Source organism: Chaetura pelagica, unplaced genomic scaffold, assembly GCF_000747805.2.
Source record: "Chaetura pelagica isolate M959 unplaced genomic scaffold, ChaPel_1.0 scaffold72, whole genome shotgun sequence".
Taxonomy (NCBI): domain Eukaryota; kingdom Metazoa; phylum Chordata; class Aves; order Apodiformes; family Apodidae; genus Chaetura; species Chaetura pelagica.
Genome location: NW_009952560.1, coordinates 3,156,150 through 3,179,026, shown reverse-complemented (window position 1 = coordinate 3,179,026; position 22,877 = coordinate 3,156,150). Strand labels below are relative to the sequence as shown.

The window sequence follows — 22,877 nt, the reverse complement described above, 5'->3', positions numbered from 1 at the left end:
CTGGAAGATGCTTAAAATGGGAAGTTTCAGAAACAGAGATGAGAGGACTTATGTTTCACCTTCTTCATGCTTGCTGCAAGAATTGCCACTACATGCATTGCCTTTTGCTGGTAGTTTAGCTGCAAGGCTGAGACTTTATCTCTCTCTTCCCTCTGGATCTCTAAGCTTTGTCTCTTCCCTCTGTGTAAACCTTGAAACCAGTGGGAGGGAATGAACGGTGCTTTTCCACCCGCCGCTCTGCCCGGCCCGTGAGCTGTAGCTGACATGCCAGTTAGTCCCCTGAACAGCCAGTAGCACTGGTGCAAGTGGAGCTGTTAGTGCCTTTGTTGTAGGAGGTGAATTTTTGAACTGCTGGGGTAGGAACCCCCCAACAGCTTGGTAGTGGAGCCCTTTCCCCCTCATGTCCTCATAAATTAAACATCATGACTGCCGCCCGCTCCTGCAGACAGCCCTGTTCTAATAAATCATGGAAATAGAGTCTCAGAGATTCACTGCCTTTTATTTCACTTGAGTCCTGTAACTTGGCTGTTAATTGGATCTGAAATAAAATCTATTTTACCACATGTTCCCTAAGCAGGATCCTGGAAAGTCCTCTCCAGAATAATACCCTATAGCATTGCCCTCTTTGTTTTGCTCCTCTCCAGCATGGAGGAGGAGAGCACTAAGGCAGCATGGCCAGGTGCAAGAGAAATTTCCTTCCCTGTGGCTCTCCCAGGCTGCTCCTGTTTGGCCATCAGCTCTGAGCCCTGGGTGTCCTGGTGAAGATTGATGCTGGTTTTTGCAGTTGCAGCACAGCTGCCAACACTGGGCTGCTCCTGCCTCCAGTCCCAAAGCAGCAGTTTCCAAGGGGCCTTGGCAAAGCATAACCCCTTCGGAGCAATTATATGAGGCTGTTGGGGCTGCTCTGAGCAGCTAATATTTTATCCTAGCACTAAGGTTGTTTTTCAGAAAGATCTTAGAAAGTTCTAGTGGTTTAATTGGTGCAGTGCACCTTTTCAGCTGGGAATTTCATTGGTGAAATAGACGTGGGATGTGCAACAAAAAAAAATTTGGAGAGTTTTCTTCCTTGGGGAAGGGGACTGTCAAATCTTCTGTTTTCTTCTTGCTTTCCACAAACTACAACATAGAAGGAATTTCAGGCCTCTTTAGGATAGCTGTTTAAAGAGATGAATAAAACCTGCACCCATGGAACTGAGGAAAGGCAAGCTTTTTGTTGGTACTTTCTCTCAAAACTGAAAAAATTAAATTAAGAAGATTATCTACAAGGTCTCTTGCCTAGAACTTGTCATCTCCCTGGTCCTGCCCTGTGCAGAGGGGGTGGCATCAGCTTGGGATGTAGCCCTGTTCCCTGCACAGCACCTGCCCTGTGCACAGAGAGCAGGGCCATGCCTTCAGCTGGTGCCCATTGAGCTGCAGCCTTGCCCAGGCCCCATCCCAGCTAAGCTACAGCACTTTGGCTACTGGTTTTTGTTGTTTATAGACCTAACCTGAATCAGTATCTAGGAGCAACAGCAACATAATTAGCTTTGGCAATTAACACTGCTTAACTGAAGCTGCAGGACCAAAGGCACTTTTTTAGACTGCAGAAGCAGCAATTAGCATTTCATTAAAATAACAAGCCTAGCTAGACTTCTGAGCCTGCCTAGGTCTGCTGATCTAATTTTTGGATCCATCAATAAACCCTGGGGGCATTGAAGTGAGATGCATCGAGTCTTTACAGCCTGACTGGGAAGTGACAGGAAGGTTTTGTCTTATTTTGGTGTGTGTGTGTGAGGTGTCACTGGGCAGCACCAAGTGCAGAAAAAGCAGATGGATGCAATTGGGTCTGTACAGCCCAAAGATTGAAACTGGGCCTCATGGGACCCTGTGAGGCAGAGGTGGTCCAGGGAGGCTCTCCCACCTCAACTTTCAGGTTTTACCTCCAATCCAGCAGTAAAGGAAGTAGAAATAATTTCCTGTCTTATCTATGCCCCCAGGCAAACATCCCTCTCCTTAGTTTACTGAAGAATATCCTTCTGTGCTAGCTTCAGTTCTTTGGCTGGTTTCTGTTTGAAAAACAATGCATGTGTTGGAAAACCATTTTCTATTTTTCTTTTAAGTCTTGCCTGCAGCTGTGGCTTGGCAGTTCCCTCACCTTAAATCTGAGGCCAGTGCTGCCTTGAGGGGAAGAGGCTGACACCACACGGAGTCAGAGTGACCAGTGATCCCTGCTGTACCACTGCTGGGCATCAGGGAACTGGGGGGGCAGAGAGATGCACTAGGTGCATTTGGAGTGCCAGGTTTCAAAAACCATTAGCTATAATGTAGTGCATGTCCCTCCCTACCCTCATTTGTACATATTAAACTCCAGCTAACATACCAAATGGTATTTAGTGGTTTTTCAAGGAAATACCACTACAGAATCAGCAGAACATATCTTTTTTTTCTTTTACCAAAAAAAAAAAAATCTGCTATGAAGTTTTCTGATATCCTAAGGGCTATTTCCCAAAACAGCTGTTAATATGGCATCTTTTCTTTGCAACCTGCTTTGCTGTTTTCTGTGCTTTACTAAAACCAGTAATTTCCAGCAACCTGGAAGCCTGTTAAAAAAAGATAGGCACAGAGCTGTACTTCTGCTGAAGAGACTGGTATGATAAAGTCAGGAACTTTCTAAATACAAGTTTTACTGGAAAGTTGCAGCCAACAGCAAGGAGGGCTTTGATGTCTCTCCTGAATCAGTGCTGTTGGGTTTGAAGGAACATTTTTTTGGGATACACACTCTGTGTTTCCCTAAGAGCTTTCTCAAAAGAGCCTGTTTCTGGATATGCTAGGAAAACAGGAATGCTTTCCTGTTTCCTGAAGCTGAAAACTTACTAAGGAGGAGAAAGCTTGTTCCTCTGCTCACAAGTTTACATAGATGACATGAGAATTTTTTATTTTTGGCTGTACAGCAGGCTTGGGATTTTTAAGTGGGAAGAATAAGACAGAAGTCTTTAATCTGGCTTCCATGAAGTTTCAGCCACTGAGCTGTGTGGAGAGGAAAGAGCTTGGACACCCATTCACAGGCTGCGTCCCCATGACGTTGGTGCTCAGCGCCCACTCACACTCTTTGACCCCAGTGCTGGTCACCACTGGCAGTGTTTGTCACAGCTCATTACACAGCAGGATTTTTTTCAGGAATGTGGAAGCCTAGTGACCTTTTCCAGAGGGACTGGCAGAAAAGCAACGACACAAAAGGGGCTAGAAAATGCTGTACACTTTAGAAGATAAATAATTGAATGTTATTGTGATGGAAAACACTGGGCTGACAACAGGCAGGGACAAAGATTTTCCTTTTAGGGTGTGGGTTGTGGGACTTGCGGGATTTGGACATCTATTTGTTCATCTGGGTTCAGCTTCCCTTCCTGTCCCCCTTTAGCAACCAGGAAATTTTGGCTGGGGAGCAGCTCTCAGGTCCTGGTGATGCTGAGACATGGGGGACCTGGGCATTTTTGTGATGCACTGGTGCAGGGATCAGAGGTAGAGAGCTGGGGGCACCTTGTGTGGCCTCCTGCCAGGCAAAGAAAGAAAGAGGCCTAAGTGTGACATTTCTAAATCTTCTCAAGAAGTCAAGGCAAAGTTTCAGCCTTCCTCCCCAAAGCTCCCCAGCTTCTGTGGTGGGGGACTAGAGCTCCTGGGACAGCTCCCAGCTGTGGCTCCAGAGTTTTTCCTTCCAACAGGTCAAGTTTTCCAACCATGTTGTTCCCCTACTCATTTCACTTCCAGTTTTTATTTAATCTGACTTCTCCCATCTCCTGAGACAAACTGATTAATTCTTTTCCCCTTTGTAGTCCCCTGAGTCCCTTGTTCAATCTTTCCCGCCTCAGTGAGATCTTAATAAATGCTGCCTGTGGCTGGAAGTGGGATTGGGTCTCAGAACTGTAATTAATTCTTTACTTCCTCCATTGCTTCAATATGCTATTTAGAGCCATCAGCACATGCAGAAGCAGAGGTTTGCAGACTGTCTCCAAGTTTTGCCTCTGATTAATGTGTTGTATCCACCTTGCTTTCTCCTTGTGCATTTCTTCATTTGCCTTGTATCCAGTTTACTGTCAGCATATGAAAACACTTTAAAATGTAATCTCAGATAAACCAATTGCCAGTCTTTTCTCTTTGCTCATGCTCTGTTACTTGAAAGCCTCTTAGTCCAGGCTGGCTGCTTGTGACAGGACATCCAGACCCACTGCAGCAGCATGACTGTGGTCTGTCTATAATCTCCCTAATTGCTTTCTGTAGTCTCCAGTAGCAGCTTGCAGGATTTAACTCCAGCACACTAACTGTCAGCTCAGGGGGTGCTTTGGAGACCCTGCACAGGAGGAGGATGGAAGCAACTTGGTGGGAGGTGGCTAAGACATAGCAGAAATGATTAGGAGAACTGGAAGGTCTGAATGAGAAAAAGCTATTTAAAGGGTTTGTGGTTGTTGGCAGATCAGTTGAGGGGAGCACAGTGAATGCTTGAAGCCTGTAAACACTACAGAATTGTGCAGGGTGACACCATGGAATATAAATAGGAGTGGATTTAAATTAATCTGGGGATAATTGGGCTGAGTAGGGGAATTCTTGCTGGCTGTGGGAGCCTCCTCCAGCAGGGATGGAAGCCCTTGGTGCTGGCCCTGTTTCATGCTGAGGGACGTGCCTCAGCCTTCTGCCTAGGACCTGCTCAGGGTTTCAGCAGGGAACAGGAAAGCTGCATTCAATATGCCAGTGAGGGAGTGAATGCAAATTTCCTCCTTCTCTCTCTTTTGGGTGAGATTTATGCCACCTCCACATGCACAGCCTCCTGGCAGCAATAAATCACAGTGGGGGAGGGAATGCTGCAAGGGAAGGGCTCCCCTGCAGTTCCTGTATGAGGGACAGGAGATGGGGTGTGTGGGGATCAGCCAGCTGCCCCCAGGCAGGTAGCCCCAGCATTGCAACCCTGCGCCAGCACACACCCTCACTCCTTCCCACCACTAGACCAGAGACAACCCCTGCAGAGCCTGAGGTGACCAAAAGGGGATTTGCTTTTTATTGACCTGCCTTCCCATCTCTCCCACACCCAGGCTGCCTGTGTGCCCCAGTGCCAGAGGCTGGGATGGAGCTGTCAACCTCATCCTGGCAGATGGGTTGTTAGAGAGATGAGTCCTTTGCCTGCTCTGTGCCAAAGTCCTCCCCAGCATGTGATGGGTGGAGCACCCCCAGCCCCCCAGGGGAGGGCTGCATCACAGACCTACAGCTAGTGCATCAGCAGTCACCTCACCCATAGGAACCCACTGAAAATACACATGGGACGGAGGGCCTGGTTCAGTCTGAACTGTGTCTCATTTGAGGACTGGACAAGCTCCAGCAGACCCCTCTCTTTGGGCACTGTCAATATTGCTGTCAGGTGTCTTCACCTCTGCACAGCAAAGCAGAAAAGGAGGCAGGGCAAGACCACGGATAGGCATGGCAGGAAAGCTCTCAGTACTCCTACCAACCCTGCAAGGCACCAGCTCAGAGCTCTGCTCTCTTTTGCAACTCCCTGGCAAAAATGCCCAATGATCTGAGAAAACCTTCTTGTCTTTCCCTGGTAGGCTCAGCCATCTCCTAGCCTTACCTTGCAGCCCCCTGCTCCTGGGACTCTGGCCGGGCAGCTGTCAGGACTGGAGACACAGGAGATGCTGAGTCCCCTTCACGCTGGCCACAAGCAAGTACAAGAAGACACAAAAAAGATAAGCTCCCTCCAGTGTGTCATGCCGAGCCTGACACTCTCTGATCCCCACCACCCCTGCAGCTTAGCAGCCAAGGGAACAAACCCTGCTCTGGAGGATGTGGGTTCAATCTCTGGGAAAGGCATTTGGCTGCTGCCTGTAGGCACCTGACTGTGGTTTAATCCACCTTCAGTGCAGAACTCTGACAAGCCCCCAGCAGAACTAGGACAGCTAAAAATACCCAGTGCACAAAGAGAGGAGTAATTTGGGTAGGACTGAACCAAAGGGATTTATCTTAAAAGGTTCATAAGGTGCAAAACGTGGTCTCATCAGGTCAAGCATCAGAAAAGGGGCAGAGAGGTGAACCAGCCACTGGGCTTAAGAAGAGCAGAAAAATGTAAAGATTTTGCTAAACTTCAGAGCACAAGCAGCAAAGCCTGCACCAAGGCAGGGAGATGCCTGCTGATTTCCTCACCATCCGCTGACTTTACCTTTACTGTCAGTCTAAATTCTGCCAATTATTCAATTATCCAACTTGCAGCAGTAATGCAGTTAGATGTGATCCAAATGGTGTCACTACAATTATGGTAATTATCTGAAAACAAGCCAATTACTTCCCTTCTCTCTGTGCCAGTTGGTACCAAGATAGCAGCTGTTCAAGGCAAATTTGTTATTGCGTTACTGTACATTTGCTAAAGGTTGAGGTTATAGATTCTAGCCTCCTTTTAAATATTAAAAATGCTATAAAGTCATGGAGTGTATAATGTATTAGAATTTTTTTAAATGTCAGAAAGGGAGAAATTTCTTTTATATGCTGAGAGAATGGGAGAGAGAGTGATTTACTAATGATTGCTGGCTGGAAATGTGTACTTTGCAATCAGCATACAACTGAGCTGTAAATTAAACTGTGTCAGCTTGTTACCTCTGCCCATGTAAAATGAAACCAATTCAGAAGTTTTCTGAGGGTCTTTTACATTTCTCTTTCTTCAGTTTTGGCATTTGGGATGCTCAAGGCAGGATTGGCCCCTTGACTGGATTCACTTCCAGCAGCTCATTTGTTTTGTCAAGTGCTTTGGCTCATTTAGGGGTGTGAGAAGCAGCAACACTCACTGCTGGGGAGTGACTGCAGAGGGAGGCTCAGCTCTGCCTGCTGCCCTGGGCAAAGCAAGTGGGGCCATGAGTGGTCAGAGCCATGGGAATCTCTTCACCCACATGGAGAGGCTTCTGAAAAGTCATGCTACCAAGGCATCTTTTACTTTGAAACCTGTTCATGTTAAGGACAGCCTTGCTTGAGCTGCTGAAAATATCACAACATACAAAGCCCACCACTTGCAGCTACTGTCAGAGGTGCAAATGAAGTGCCCTTGGACCACAGATCAGCATGACCTCTCGCTTCGCACAGACCTTCCTTGTAGGAACTAGACTTTTTCATCTCATGTTTGCTACCATATCCTCCCTTGGACTGACCTTAGTGTTTTTTTTCATGTGATGTTTTGAAATCTTTGCCTTTCATGTCCCTTATTTCAATAAATGCCAAGAGTAGATTAAAGACAAACGGTGGAAAGATGAGGTACTGTCTTCTGGCTTGGGCAGCATTTTCAAGACAACTGAATGAATCAGCTATGAAAAATGTGTGCTTCCTTCTCCATGCTCAAGGTACATGCCAGTAGGATTTGTTTATATCTGTGGGCTTAACATACACCCTCGCACATCCCTAATTCCCTGCAGCTTGTGTGCAGCTACGCAGCCAGGGCACAGGGCAGAGCTCAGTTCCTGGGAGCAGGTTAGTGGCATTAGCCTGCTGCTTTGCTTGAAATAATTAGCCTTGCTCACAGATGACCTTCACAGCAAGCCCTAAAGGCTGACAGATTTGGGTTATATTGGAGCAACAGAGAGAAGCACGTTTCAGTGTTCCTCTTGGAGGAATCCTGGCTGCTCACTCCACCATCAGCCCCTGGAACTGGCCAGGGTGGTGCCCACACACCTGCAGCAAGGGGGCTTCTCACTGCCCTAGACCATGGGGGATGAATGCAGCCACTGGGCTCCACCATCTCCCTGGATATCCCTGGTACCTTCCTGCTATTGTTAACTGATACCATCTGCTTTCTGTTTTCCTTTCCCAGAAAGTCCCTGTTGCTGTGACAGCCATGTGCCAGGACTTCTTTCTGCATTTGGGGCTGTGTCCAGTTACTTGGCAATATGTGAAATGTGAAACACCACCTCGCACAGGAAAGTGCAGGTACACTGCTCCTTACTGGCTGCCACTCAATTCTTCCTTATTATCATTTAAGATATACTTTATTACCCTTAGCCTCTAGCTTCACTTGAAGTTATTTTCACATTTGTTACCCATTAAAACTGCCCAGTTCAGATTTCTCCCTGCTAAGCAGCAATAAGACATCCAGCCACAAGGATTACATTTGATTGAGTTAAAAAAAAATAATAAATAAAATCCAGGCAGTCCCTTGTCCAACTGTAGCATTAGATATGAGTGTGTAAACAGGTTTCTGCTTATCAGCCCTGCTGCTATCTGCTGCACACTCCTCAGCCCTGCTAAATCCAATTTCTGAGAGGTTAGAGGAGGGAACTGTTTGCAGAAACATAGCAAATACAAATCTCCAAAGCCCTCATTACAGTGATGTCAAAGGGAGAAATGCTGCTTGACTCCTTCTGGCACCCAAAAGTGACATTTACTTTTGTGACTGTGATTAGAACCAGCCCAGCTTTGCTCTGGGATTGTTTCCTCCTATTTTTCCCTGCTTACGTGTGGGGTCAGTGAATGTGGCTGAGCCCCCACGTGGCCGGTATGCCCAGAACAGGTGCTGGGGGCATGGGGGGTTCTGCAGTGCACCCTGGCCCTGTTGAACAACTATCACCTTCTGTTTCCTCCCAAACAGCTTGGAAACTTGACTTGGAAAAAACAGTCACACCCCCGCAGGAGAGATGGGAAGAGACAGGCTGCTGCCTCCCACAGTGTCCTGCACCAGGCATGGAGCAAGCGGTGAGGTTCTGCATTCAAGGCTCTGCTTTTTCCCAGGGTCAGGATGTGGACAGATGCTGCAGCTCCATCTGGAGGAGCTGAGCCCTCGAAGTGCCCTCTAGCATAGGGGAGGAAGGAACACAGCACTGGGGGTGCCATGGTCAGGACCCTCTGACCCAGCTGCTGTAGGTGACAGCGGGACGGATACAGGAACATCCAGGGGCAGCAGGGCTGTGAGGGGCAGAAGGCAAACGTGCCTCAGCCCTGACACAAGCATGAGCTCTTTGTTTATTCCCAGATAGAGCAATCAGGCAGCAGGCAGCCCAGCTCTGCTCCCAAAACCTCCTGGAAAGGGCTGTTGCCCAGAAGTTCACCGCATCAGTAAAAATGCAAACTCTAAGCTGATTAGATATTCATAGATACTCTTTCTTGATTAGCTCACCATTAATATTTCAATGTCAGAACTGGATGCATGCTGCCTCCCTGCTCTCCTCCTTCCTGCTTAATTAATTTTGACCATCACCAACAACAGTCTCCGACAGATAGCAGAAATTAAAGTGGGCTGTTCCGTGACTTTGCTTGCTGCAAACAGCTATTTGCAATTCCTTTTCATACATCACCCACCTTCAACAAAGAGATCACAGTAGCAGAAAATAAGTCTCCCTTGTAAGGACTTCAGAGCTCCAAAAGAACATTTGCTTATTTGAGAAAAATAATCAAAAAGACAATGCAGTAGGCACAACTCAGCAGCAAGATTTGTGTCTCACGAAGTAATCAGCTGGTTGATTTATGCCATTAAAAAAAAAAGTGAGAGAATTGTTAATTTATCTTTAAAAATAAAGGGCCTTTGATTTAGGGTGGATTATAAAAGCCATAGTATCAGCTGGCTGTGAGAGGATGTGGTGATCATTGCAACCTCAGCAGTGGTATGAGCAGTTCAGTTCATAAAATGCAGACTGCATGGCTGCCTAGTGCACAGCACCCAGCTCCACAGCTGGTAGCAGAACATGCTGCTAATAGTCTGGTTTTATTGGCATGCTCAAGATATGTGGAGGCAGGAGGAGCAGTGAGGCAGAAATTATATGTTGGTGTTCGTCACGGCCCAGGGGACTCGGTCTGCCTTGGTCCTCCTCTGGGAGCAGAGGGATGGGGAACTCTCCAGCATGACAGGAGGGCAGGTGCCACTTCCCAGGTCCACAGGGTCCTGACACAACACACACCAGGGTTGCTGTCACATTGTATCTACCTGGCAACAAAGCAGCACTGGGTTTGCAGAAATAAGATTTTTGCCCTTTGCTGCAACCTGAGCTGCATTCTGCTGCTGGAAAACAAGCCCTCTGCTACTGAACATGCTCCACATCTCCATTCTTTGCTGCAAACCATCCTGCCCCATGCTCCAGCCTCTCCTTTCCCAGGGAATACACCATGATGGCAAGCAGAAAGGCAGGAAGGACATCTGCAGCCTTGCTGGGCTCCATCCCCTCCATGCAGTAACTCAGGCTGTTAAATGCCTGGCCAGAAATCGCCATCTGCTTCCAGTCTTCTAGGAATACTGCTGTGTAATTCAATCAAAAAGGAGAAGATCCTTGTTTCAATGCATCATAAGTCACTCTTCAAGTAATTATATTTTTATACCCCTATCAGGAGCAACAGGGGCTGTTCATTTTATGGGCTTTAGCAGCCAGAGCTGTGCTTTTGCCAAGGTTATGGCTGGGAGGAGATCACAATTTAATATTTCCTCAGCTATCCAAGACTTATCCATGTTTTTAGCTTTTTGGTTAGGCAAGTGAACAAAGCCCTGCAAGATCAGGGCCTCTGTCCAGAATTGCCCTTCTTGTGGAGCATAGAAAATCATAGAATCATAGAATCCCAGGGGTTGGAAGGGACCTTAAAAGATCATCTAGTCCAAACACAACACACACCAGGGTTGCTGTCACATTGTGTCTACCTGGCAACAAAGCAGCACTGGGTTTGCAGAAATAAGATTTTTGCCCTTTGCTGCAACCTGAGCTGCATTCTGCTGCTGGAAAACAAGCCCTCTGCTACTGAACATGCTCCACATCTCCATTCTTTGCTGCAAACCATCCTGCCCCATGCTCCAGCCTCTCCTTTCCCAGGGAATACACCATGATGGCAAGCAGAAAGGCAGGAAGGACATCTGCAGCCTTGCTGGGCTCCATCCCCTCCATGCAGTAACTCAGGCTGTTAAATGCCTGGCCAGAAATCGCCATCTGCTTCCAGTCTTCTAGGAATACTGCTGTGTAATTCAATCAAAAAGGAGAAGATCCTTGTTTCAATGCATCATAAGTCACTCTTCAAGTAATTATATTTTTATACCCCTATCAGGAGCAACAGGGGCTGTTCATTTTATGGGCTTTAGCAGCCAGAGCTGTGCTTTTGCCAAGGTTATGGCTGGGAGGAGATCACAATTTAATATTTCCTCAGCTATCCAAGACTTATCCATGTTTTTAGCTTTTTGGTTAGGCAAGTGAACAAAGCCCTGCAAGATCAGGGCCTCTGTCCAGAATTGCCCTTCTTGTGGAGCATAGAAAATCATAGAATCATAGAATCCCAGGGGTTGGAAGGGACCTTAAAAGATCATCTAGTCCAACCTCCCTGCCAGAGCAGGCTGAATGTGTTGGCTTGGACCAGAAGAACTGACCAAACCATCAGCATGAAGCTGATTCCCAGTGGCATTAACATGCCAGATCTGCCCTTCCAGGGCAATGCTCAGAGCAGCTTCTGCATTACAGTGACTGCTGCCTAACCAGGGAGCAAAATCCTGCTTATCCCAGCAGCTGGAGGAGACATGGGGCTGCATCCCTCGCGTGCTGCCTTAGAAAGGTCAGATGAGATTAGCTCAGGGGAAAAGCCAACCAACATGCTCTGACTAAAGACCCTGGGATGCAACTCACAGGACTCAAAAAAATTAAGGTGTCTTTAAAAACGATCCAAAAAGATAACTTCTCTGGAGCCTTCCATTGCTCTTTGGGGTAATTTCCCCACTTCAGACAGTTCCACTGTCCTACAGTGTGTGGTCTCTGCCCAATCAGCCATCCCTTGGCACCACTGTCCTTTCCTGGGTTAGCTCTTCACCTGCTCTTTCAATGCCCCAGATGTTCAGCCTTTGAAACAGATTTATTCCCTTGACTTTGAAAAGGGCTTCACCATGTTTCCATCTGTGTTTACACTCAGTGTGGGGTAAATTTCTCCTCCTAGCAGATCTGTTCCTTACCAGCAGAGAAACAGCTCAGCACAGAGTCAGACAGGAAGGCAGAGCAAAACATTTCCAAACCAGCACTCACTAGGGAGCTGTGCTACATGCCCACACGAGGATGGAGACCTCTGCCAGATGACCTGTGTTATCAGACTGTGCAAAAATGAAGCAGGACATGGCCCAGAGCCACCACTCACATGCCTACTCTCAGGGCTGGCTCCCCAGCTCACTCAGCACCAGCTACTCAGGATACTGAAGCCAAATGCTCACCTAGAGCAAGAAAAGCAGGACTGAAATACCTCAAGTGAGCAGCTGCAGCCCAGATTTATCACCTTGCTTACCAAGGGCAGACCATCACATCTCTGCTGTATGGCAACAGCAAGGCCCCATAATGACTTCCCAGGTGGATCTACAGATAGCATGAGCTTCATCTAATCTCAGGAAAACATATTTTGAGGCATTTGGGGGCTCACTTCTTCACCCTCAACTGATATCAGCCTTTAGGTTTCTGGACAGCATGTTGCTGCTGGCAGATGGATGTAGGTGCTGCTCTCATCACTGTGCTCTGCTCTGTCTTGACCGGTCCTTGTCCCCACATTCAGATGCCTGTTAAATTACAGTCAGGATCCAACCAGCCCAGCAAATATTGATGTCTGACACCAAGGCCAGACACTGTTTTCTAGGCTGCTGGAAACACATCATAACAGGTTAGAAGCTTCCAACATTGTCAGAAAGGGAGGGCTGGACACTGGGGATGACCAAAGCTCCCTAAAGTGCAGGTATCCTTCTTCTGAGCAGATCAAACTGCCCCTGACAGTTCCAAGCTCCCTGTTAAGTGTCAGAGAGGATGGGAAGGTTTTGGGTTTTTTCTCTGCATTACATTATACACTCAGTCCAGATGGATGAGTCAATAAAGATGATGAGACCTCTACACAATTGCTTTGGGAGGCATGAAATTCAGCTAGGAGCTCCATTCCCACAGCAAGGGAGGATATTCAGGTGGTTCTGGATGTTTCTGCAAGGGTCTGTCTCCATCCTCCCATCAACAGCAAATCCAGAGCCCAGCCAGGAGTAAAAGGAAAAGTCAAACTGATTATGAAGATAAACATCAGCTGAAGAACATAATCATATAGCAAGGAGATAAGGAGACATTTTTCTTCCCAATATTGTGGGCATGCCACTAATGAGAGTTATTAAATGATAGATGCTCCAAAGCTTTGCAGGATCTGGTTTTTCATGTCCTGGCTGTGCTTCAAAAAGCCTGACTTTGCAAGGAAAGAAGGACTCGTGCAGTAGTTCTATCCTGGAACAGCCAACAAGTGTGGTTAAGGTCCATGAAAGGTGAATCCTAATCAAAACTATCTCACTCCAAAAACTCATATGGAGAGTCTGCTTGGAAAGGTAGGATTTGAAAGACCCCTCTGGTAACCCCCCTGAGCCTTGTGCTGGTACCTTGAAAATGGTGGAATAAGGGCAAATGTCCTGTGTTGTAGAATAAGGAACAGCTGCCTGCAAACTGAACAGAGTCACAGCCAAAGGGAAGTAAATTCCTTCTAAAACTGGTGCATAGGTTTTCCCATCTGAAACACAAGGCTCTGGAATGGTGCTGGGATCCTTGGAGCTGGCTGGTGTTTCCTCAGGGACAGCAGCTTTGGAGTCCCAGCCACCCTTGTTATTTGTTGTTCCCATTTATTACAAAGTACTGTTATTATTTAAAAAATACACTTTTTTATGGACTTCTAGTGCATCCAAGTGCAGTAACTGCTCTGAACTCAAATTCCTTGTTGAAAGAGAAGCAATTCAGCCACATATTAACATGCCAAGGATTTCCCCAGGTTTAAGAGAATAGAAAATATGTTTAGTACACTCAAACTAGCTCTTTCTTGCAGCATAAAACTGTTTTTTTCCTGTGATAGCAATGAAAGGATATTGCTTCTGTCACTGATGCCACTGGAAATGTATTGCCCTTCTCCAAGAAACCAATGAAAGGACATGGCTGGTTTGTTCTCTAAATGAGGCTACTGAGAAACACACTGCTCCTGGCATTAGCCTGGACATGCTGCTGCTGCTGCCATGGCCCCAAGGGAGGGCAAAGCCACCAAGTCAGCAGGTTTGTGCCAAATGGGAAAATCATACCTGGAGAAAACCAAACCATAGTTTGAGAACTAAGCAGAAGAAAGAAAACTGTCCAAATTGTCAGGTGGAAATGAATCCCTGGCTTCTCTCACCATGGGTGAAGTGGGGCTCAGCTGCAGTATAGTGCAGCCAGGATCCTGCCCCTTCTCCTTCACCAGCGCTGCACCTTGTATGAAATGAGCTTAAGCCCTGGGGAAAGCTGATCTACACTTAACCTGTGGCAGGGAGCCTGGCTGCTAGGAAAGCTGCCAGCCCCTCTCTCTTTTACTACTACATTTAATGGTCTGGCTCTCTGCTGAAGATTTTAGGTTTTGAAAGTAAAACTATGAAATGGCTCTTGAACCCAGATGATCTGTCACTCGTGTGTATGCATTGAAGTGAGCACAGGGAAATTACAGTTTCAGCAGAAGGAAGAATTTCCTCTGGTGAAAGGATGAAGTTGAGTTGATGTTTGTGGTTCCACTTTCATGCCCGTCGATCTGTGGATCTGGCAAGTTAATTTTGTTCCCTTGCAGCCTCCTGCCAGATGACACCTCCCAGTTAGAAGGTAGAAGGAAAAAAAGTAAATATTTTTTAGCAGAGAAGTTCATCAGACTGTTAAACATGCAGAGATTTGCAGAATAACATCATCTGGGCTTTGGCAGTGGTGCCCATCACCTCCACAAGGTTAGGAGCCGTTGCTGCCCCAGGACACACCAGGATGGGGATGGCTTTTATCTAGCTGAATTCTGGAGAAAATGGGCAAAGAATGCAGCAAATCAGAAGACTTGCATCAATGAGAGTGAAAAAAATGAGAGCACAGTCGGGCATAAGCAGCAGTGGCACTGGAGCGAAGCCCCTCCCGGGCTGTGCTGTGTCACAGCCCCCTCTCCAGCCCCCTGGCAGCAGGCTCCTTCCATCAGATCTGTATTAGTTGTGTCAGGAATTAGTGAGAGTTCACTGAGTGAAGAATAATGTGCCAAAGGCAGTTTTTCAACTTTGCTAATGTAATTAAAGAAAGCAAGGGGGGAAAGCCTTGCAAAGGGGAAGGAACCAGAGCTTCCAGTGGCATTGCAAGGACAAGACATGACATGTGAAGGGGAGGAGGTGAGAATGGCAGTGAGGACCTGAGCAGGGATGAGGATCAAGCAGTTGCTCCCAGCTGTAATGGAAGCGTTGCTCTTTCAAGAAAGACAAGAGAAGAGCTGCCCTTGCAACTCAGGAGCTGGACCCATCTCCAGGTTTGGGGTTTATGCTGCTGTTTTTTACTTCCATGCCCAAGTACCTTGAATCAAGGCTGCAGGTAGGTGGAAAAGGCTGAGAAAGATGGAAAAGTCTGCACAGTCTGGGACCAGCTCCTACCCTCATCTCCTCATCCATTCCTGAACATTTTTAATGTTGGTTGCAGTGTTTGCCACCCAACCCCAAACTCCTGCTACATCCTCAGACATTGCTCTCTAGCATCCCTGACAGCTGCTGGTACAAGTTCTTTAGGACTGGTAGTGATGGCAGCAGGAAAGGGAAGATACTCACAGGTCAGCAATTACTGGACAGCCACGGCCCCTCTAGCTGCTGCCACCACGGAGGTGCTAGCAAAGGTTGGAGTACCCAGGCAGCTTGGCTGTACATGCTCTTGGTGCTATTTTTATCCAAGTTCCTAATTACATATTACCTGTGTGTCAGCAGGCTGATCAATATCAGTCTGAACAATCAATACAGCTGAGGATGACGGCGCTGTTTACAGTTCAGAGCCTGCACAAGCTGGGGAAAAAAGGGCACCATTGATCCCAAAGGCGAGCTGAGACACAGGGTGGGATGGGAGGCAAGACAGGAATGTGACCACATGCTGCCTATCTAGTAATGCTGTGACACAGGCACTGGGACAGCCTCCTGGCCAGGGACCTGCAATCTCTGTGCTGCCCCCCAGCATGTGCCAGCACCCTGAGGCTGGAACAAACCTCCCACCCATCCCACAGCACTGCCAGGGAAATGGCACAGCCCATTTAAACATGGGTTGCTCTTCAGTCCTCAGACACGATGCATCAAAAAGATTCCTTCTGATCTACAGATGAACAATTCTTCCTAATGATCAGTGTCTTAAGTAATCACAGGCTGCTTCAGAAAGCACAAGATCTCCTGCATTTTGCTTTGCTGCTTAACTAACCAAAAAATGAGGCCACCTCTGTAATGCCACCATGCATCTTCTACCGGAGGGATCTTGGCTGCAGAATGCAATCAGATTTTGCAGGTAGAAGCTCTTTGGACCCACCGTGAAATTTGGGATTAATTTTTGGCTAAGTAAGGGAATTGTGTAACGGGGGTTTCTCCCTGTCTTGCTGGAGGCTTAGGACTGTTCTGATTCTGTCAAAGTGATGCTGGAATGCTCTTTGAAACCAGGAGGCTTAGAAAGGCACAGGCAAGGCAGGATCATTTGCCCTCAGCACAAGGTCTGTCTTGAGCAGTGACTTGATGGTGGTAGGATGAGACAGAGCAGCGTGGGGTGAAAGCAAAATCCTGCCCCAAGGCTGCCCTCACGTTGGGCAGTGCCTGTGCCCTCTCCAAGGTGCAAAGTCCTGCAGGCTCCTCCCGCACGGCTCGGGGATCAGGGGCGGGAGCAGCAGCCGGGAGGGCTGGGGGTGCATCCCGGCACCAGCTACCAACGGATCCCACTCCACCTGGAAAGTGCGCGGTGAAAAGCTTCCAAACAGCAACACAGTAGTCCTGGTTTTAATTGAGGCTTTTTGGGTAGCAAAAAGAGGTGCGGAGGGAGCTGCTGGTCCTGCAAAGCCTCCTTGCATTTCCTGGGCAGCAGATGCAACCCGCTGCGGTGCCAGAGCGCGGTCACCGGCGCCTTAATCCGACAGCAGAGCCATAATCCCTCCCTTAGTCCCACAAGCCCCAAAAGCAGAGAACTGCCTGGATTTGCTGTTTGATGGGGCTTTCTCAGCGTTGGCTCAAATCTCAGTTTCCACCCATAGCCTCATTCCCCTGCACAGCCCTTTCCCACAGGAGTGCAGATGTTCCCAGGCTGCCAAGCAGACATGGCCCATGCTGGAAACCCTGCAGATGCTGCTTTGGCTCTTGGCACCCCCGGCTTTCAGGACACTCCCCCTAGCGTGGTGGCACTGCTGGGAACAGCATGGGCAGTGTGTGAGAGCTCAGAGTGGGGCCTTGGGGCTCCCCAGAGCATCACCAATGGGTGCCCATGGGGGAAGCTGGTGCCTGAGACACTGTGATGGCCCTGTCCTCCTTTCAGCAGCCTCCCCACTAGCAATCACTTGAAAACCAGCCTGAGAGCTTTGCAGACATGAACTGTAATGTCCAGCTCTAAACCCCAGCCCCTCAGGACAGCACCTGGAAGCCACCAGAAAGATTGTACAGGCACAATCAGCCCTGGAGAACACACCCTACCCTTCCCTTATAGCCTCATATTCTAGGAGATGTTTCTCCCTGGAATTAACTCCTATTTTTCAAATGCCAGCAAAGAGACTTTTGCTAAAAAACAGTGGGAAGATTTCAGCTGTGCACTGATTTGTACTCCCCATCCCTGGGTTTAGCCCCAGGGCCCCTCCCCATTGGCAGTGATGGGCTGCACCTGGGGATCTGGGCCCACCCCACTGACCCACACATAAATGGGGCCAGTTTGGCCACCCCAGCCTCTCCTGGAGGTGCTGCTGTGCAGGCTTGGGAGGAGGTATCTGAGCAGAAATTTTGATTTAGCACTGAATTCTGTCTTTAACTTCTCAGGGGCAGCTTTGACTTTGCTTGTAGGGTGTGAGAACTGAGCACATGTTCTTTTATCCTTCCCCCTCTCCCTGTTGCTCTGCTGCTCATTTACTCTTTCATTAGGGATCATCTTCTTGTCATTTGTGTGGATATGTTGGCTTTTTTTCTAAGGGGTGGATGCTAGGCATCAGGAATCATGTGTTAAACGTATGGTGGCAATTAGCCCAGCTCTGAACCCTGATGGCACGTCTGTGTCTGCAATTAGTGATTTGCTCTATCTGTATGAGGCTTCTATCTTCCTTCCTTCTGGGGCTGGAAAAGACACAACTTGGATCTCTGAGGAAAAAATAGCAGGAAAGTGTGAAAGGTATGGCTTGGAGCCTGACTGCCCCTTGCTGTGGGGCTGCTCTCAGGATAGTGTCTTTGGTTCATTGTGGACTCTGCACCTGGATTTACATGAGTGTGGCTCAGGGCATGTCTTGATATGGTGCAGGGCCTATGGGGACAGATCCTGGCCCTGCTAGTACCTCTGTTCATACACTTTATGGCGTGTTTCATGCACCTGGCCCTTTATTGGGAAATTAGTTTGCCTCATTCAATGTTTTATAACAAGCTTATTTACTTGTGCCTTTGGTGCTCTGTAAAATACCTCAAGTTGTTTTAGTGAGATGGGAAAATGGGAGTAACATTATTATTTCATGGGGAAGATGTCAGGACAGGTAGAGGGAAGGTGGTTGTGGGACATCTTGTGCTTCAGGGAAACCCACTACTCCACCAGCATCTTGTAGTGATGTTATAGGTGTCAGCCCTGGTAGAGCTGACACCATGGTGGGGATAAAGCTGCTCTACTAAACCCCCTGGTCTTGCTCTGCTTTCCTTCTCTTCCATATAAATTCACCTACCCTAAACCCCCTGCTTTGCTCTGAGCTAATATGATTTTGAGGGAGGAGTTTTGCTGTCACCCAGCTGCTTACTGAGCTGCAGCTGATTGCTAATTAAGAGCTTCCTCCTGGTGGGGGGAACAGAGAGGAAAAATTAGGGGGAGGGGGACAGGGACACAGCATTTCTAAATCCAAATACATTAAACTGTTTAATTCTGTTGACTCAGGGCTGCCTTGCCCTGAATGGGAATTAATCCACAGCAAACCAAAATTAAAAAGCACAATACAAAATGCTTAGCAAGGCAGTGCCAGGGTTTAGAGCAACCCATTAGCTTGCTTGAACGTACCCAGTAAATTTTCATTTGTCAATAACACTTAGAGCCTACAGCTTATTTACAGCCTGTTCAATATTAGCAAAACCCCTCAGAGTGCCTCATTTGTATTTATCTGCCACAGCCTCTTTCCTTTTTGGGGACTTTTCCTAACCCCTTGCTTTGCACTAACTGCTCTCTTGTGTCTGGCTCTGCAAGGGTGAGGACATGCCACCTCCACGAGCAAAGGTAACACAGGGTTACCCCTTCCCATCCCACTTCTCTCCTGCGTGGGAGACCACCCTGTGCCACAGCCCAGCTGAGCTGGAGCAGCCAGGCCTCTCCATCTGTTCCCAAATCAGCTCCCGCGGGATGAGCCCTGGCAAGGACAGCATCTAACAGGATTTCCCCCAAAAGCTGCTTGAATGCTGTTGGACAGATAATGAAGCCTGGCTGGCCCTAAGGATTTCTCCAAGGAAGGGAGTTTATTCTCAGGCACAGACATAAATGGGTGGTTTAATCTCCTTGCCCCAGCTCGTGTCCAGTTGAGGTTTAGTCAAATACTTCAGCTCCTGGAGATGCAGCTCCTCACAGTGGAGACTGGTCATGGGTGGGATTTGTCCCTCTGCAGGTAGCACAGGATGGGGACAGACCTTTCCCAGCTTCCTGCCACTTCCCTGTTGCATTAGCACTACTCCAAGGCAGAAGTACAAGCAATTGCAAAGGAAATATCGGCCAGTGCAGCATCAGGAGGGCTGGGGAGGAGATGTGGGACAGAGTGGGCAACAGCCTGACTCAGGTGTAAAGCTCAGTGAGGGAAATCCCTTTTCTTAACTGCAAAGATGGCCCAAGTGGGACTGCAAACTTCACACATGGCATCTACTAGAGCCCAGGAGGTGCTGCAGAACCTGCTAACCAGCAGCTGGGGCTCCGCCACTCACCGTGGCCCCTTGTACCACATGAGCCCAAGCAGGGGCAGTGAGCAAGGCCTGCAGCCCAGGCTCTCTGCCACACACCTGTGTGTCTGGGCAGTGGGAATTATCTGTAGGCTTTATAAGGACGGATACAGGAGGCAATTGCAAAATGAAGGGTCACTGGCTTTTCTCCCAGCATTGGTCAGGGTTTGCTGCTGAGATCCCATACGCTACAAACAGCCCAGCAGCACCATGTGGAAAAAAACCCCATTTTTTCCATCCCAAAGAGTAAAACCCCTGTTACTTGCCTGCAGCTGTCTGCATGTAGCCAGCCAGGGTGCAGACGCGCCTCTCGCAGGCTCCGCTGGGCAGCAGGAGGGCGAGCAGGGCCAGCAGGGAGCTCAGGGCCAGCAGGACGCAGCCACCCCACAGGGTTACCCCTTCCCATCCCACTTCTCTCCTGCGTGGGAGACCACCCTGTGCCACAGCCCAGCTGAGCTGGAGCAGCCAGGCCTCTCCATCTGTTCCCAAATCAGCTCCCGCGGGATGAGCCCTGGCAAGGACAGCATCTAACAGGATTTCCCCCAAAAGCTGCTTGAATGCTGTTGGACAGATAATGAAGCCTGGCTGGCCCTAAGGATTTCTCCAAGGAAGGGAGTTTATTCTCAGGCACAGACATAAATGGGTGGTTTAATCTCCTTGCCCCAGCTCGTGTCCAGTTGAGGTTTAGTCAAATACTTCAGCTCCTGGAGATGCAGCTCCTCACAGTGGAGACTGGTCATGGGTGGGATTTGTCCCTCTGCAGGTAGCACAGGATGGGGACAGACCTTTCCCAGCTTCCTGCCACTTCCCTGTTGCATTAGCACTACTCCAAGGCAGAAGTACAAGCAATTGCAAAGGAAATATCGGCCAGTGCAGCATCAGGAGGGCTGGGGAGGAGATGTGGGACAGAGTGGGCAACAGCCTGACTCAGGTGTAAAGCTCAGTGAGGGAAATCCCTTTTCTTAACTGCAAAGATGGCCCAAGTGGGACTGCAAACTTCACACATGGCATCTACTAGAGCCCAGGAGGTGCTGCAGAACCTGCTAACCAGCAGCTGGGGCTCCGCCACTCACCGTGGCCCCTTGTACCACATGAGCCCAAGCAGGGGCAGTGAGCAAGGCCTGCAGCCCAGGCTCTCTGCCACACACCTGTGTGTCTGGGCAGTGGGAATTATCTGTAGGCTTTATAAGGACGGATACAGGAGGCAATTGCAAAATGAAGGGTCACTGGCTTTTCTCCCAGCATTGGTCAGGGTTTGCTGCTGAGATCCCATACGCTACAAACAGCCCAGCAGCACCATGTGGAAAAAAACCCCATTTTTTCCATCCCAAAGAGTAAAACCCCTGTTACTTGCCTGCAGCTGTCTGCATGTAGCCAGCCAGGGTGCAGACGCGCCTCTCGCAGGCTCCGCTGGGCAGCAGGAGGGCGAGCAGGGCCAGCAGGGAGCTCAGGGCCAGCAGGACGCAGCCACCCGCGCACAGCACCGCGCTCGTCTGGAAGGACAGGCAGGATGTCAGCCCGGTGAGACCCCACCACACCTCCCCACCAGCTTCCCCTCCTGACGTGAGAAGCGGGGGCAGCTTCTCCCACCCTGTCCCCTCCACCTTCTGTTGCTTAAATTCCCCGTTAAGTCTTGAGCCCACGGTTCACCCGCTCCCAGGGGTTATGAGTATTCGGGCTCTGGTGATGACAGCAAATGTTTGACATGCACAAGGGGCTGTGTCACTAATGCAAGTGCCATTAGGTGCCTGTGACGCGTGTCGGTGTCTCCACTGAGAGCTGAAATGTATCTCGTGATGGTGCCCACCCCTGCAAGCTGGGCAATTAGAAGGTATTTTGCCAACAAAACCGCTGCTGCAGAGGCTTCACTGCAGCCAGACTGCTCCCAGCCCACCTCCAGCACCTCTGCAGCAGCCATGGCTTTGATTTAGCCTCTTTTCCAACAAAACTGGGTCATTTGGGGCTGTTATCCAACCCCAGGTTGGTGCAGGATGGTGCTCTGGGATGTCAGAGGCTGCAGGATGCCCAGTGGGCAGCACGTTCCCCAGGGGCTGGCACAGCACAGGGGGGCAGTGGAAGGGGAGGCCAGCACACAGCAGCCTGTCCTTGTGCCATCACCTGCCTGTGGTGGTGGAAGCAGTTTTGCTATTTAAGATTCTGGCAGTAAGACACAAACTGCATCAACATCTAAACTGGGAAGAGCACTGATTGATGGCAAAATAGCTTATCCTTGGGTATGAGCATCTCAACTGTTGCTGTTTCTATCCCCACAGCAGGTGACATTTCCACCTCTGCCAATGGGATGGCAAAGGCAGCAAGGACAAGTGCCAGCCCAGCATGGTGTGACAAGGGACAGTGAGGGTACCCACTATGGATGCCTCCTTCTCCTCCAGCACCCAGCTCATGGAAGCCTTCAAAGCAGCACAAGGGCACCTGGGTCCCAGCATGTCAGCAGCCACTTTGAGTCCTGTAATTTCACTGCAAATTCCACCCAAGGGTCCTGGCTTTGGTGAGTCACCCTGCAGCAAAGTCAGCCTCTTGGCTCCCTGGAGCAGTGCAGCTGTAGGACAGGTCTTGTCCCCATTTTCCTAATGCACCTTATTTTCATAACCTATGCAGGAGCTGCCTGAAGGAACTCAGATCCCACCTCCACCTTCTCTTGTCCAGCCCTCTCACCCTGTTGAGATGTTGTGGTTAGAAATGAAAAAAATTACTTTATTTTTTTACTTTTCTGCCTGTATTTGAGCTTTTGGACAACAATGGTAACTATAGGAACAAACCCAATACGTTTCCATTTGCTCTCCCCCACCAAACAGGTTACAAATTGTGAGTAAATAATCTGCTAAATACAAGTTATGCTGCAGGACCCACAGGCAGGCTGGAGGGGAGAAAGAAGAATGGGATTTGTGATGGTCCAAGCAGCTAAAACCCTGCTGACCCTCCAGCCCCAGCAGTGCTGCCTCAGGGGTCTGCAGTGCCCTACATCTACCTGTGTTGTTTCCTG

The 22,877-nt window shown here is 48.8% G+C and overlaps 1 protein-coding gene across 1 annotated transcript in view; it reads right to left on the bottom strand.

The window, feature by feature from the left end:
- The window catches only part of TMEM211 (transmembrane protein 211), a 53,985-nt gene that overhangs the window by 26,852 nt on the left and 4,256 nt on the right, over positions 1-22,877 (bottom strand). Inside the window, exon 2 of the mRNA XM_009993195.1 lies at positions 21,228-21,486. Coding sequence (XP_009991497.1) covers positions 21,228-21,486 — 259 coding nt within the window. The remainder of the gene's footprint in view (positions 1-21,227; positions 21,487-22,877) is intronic.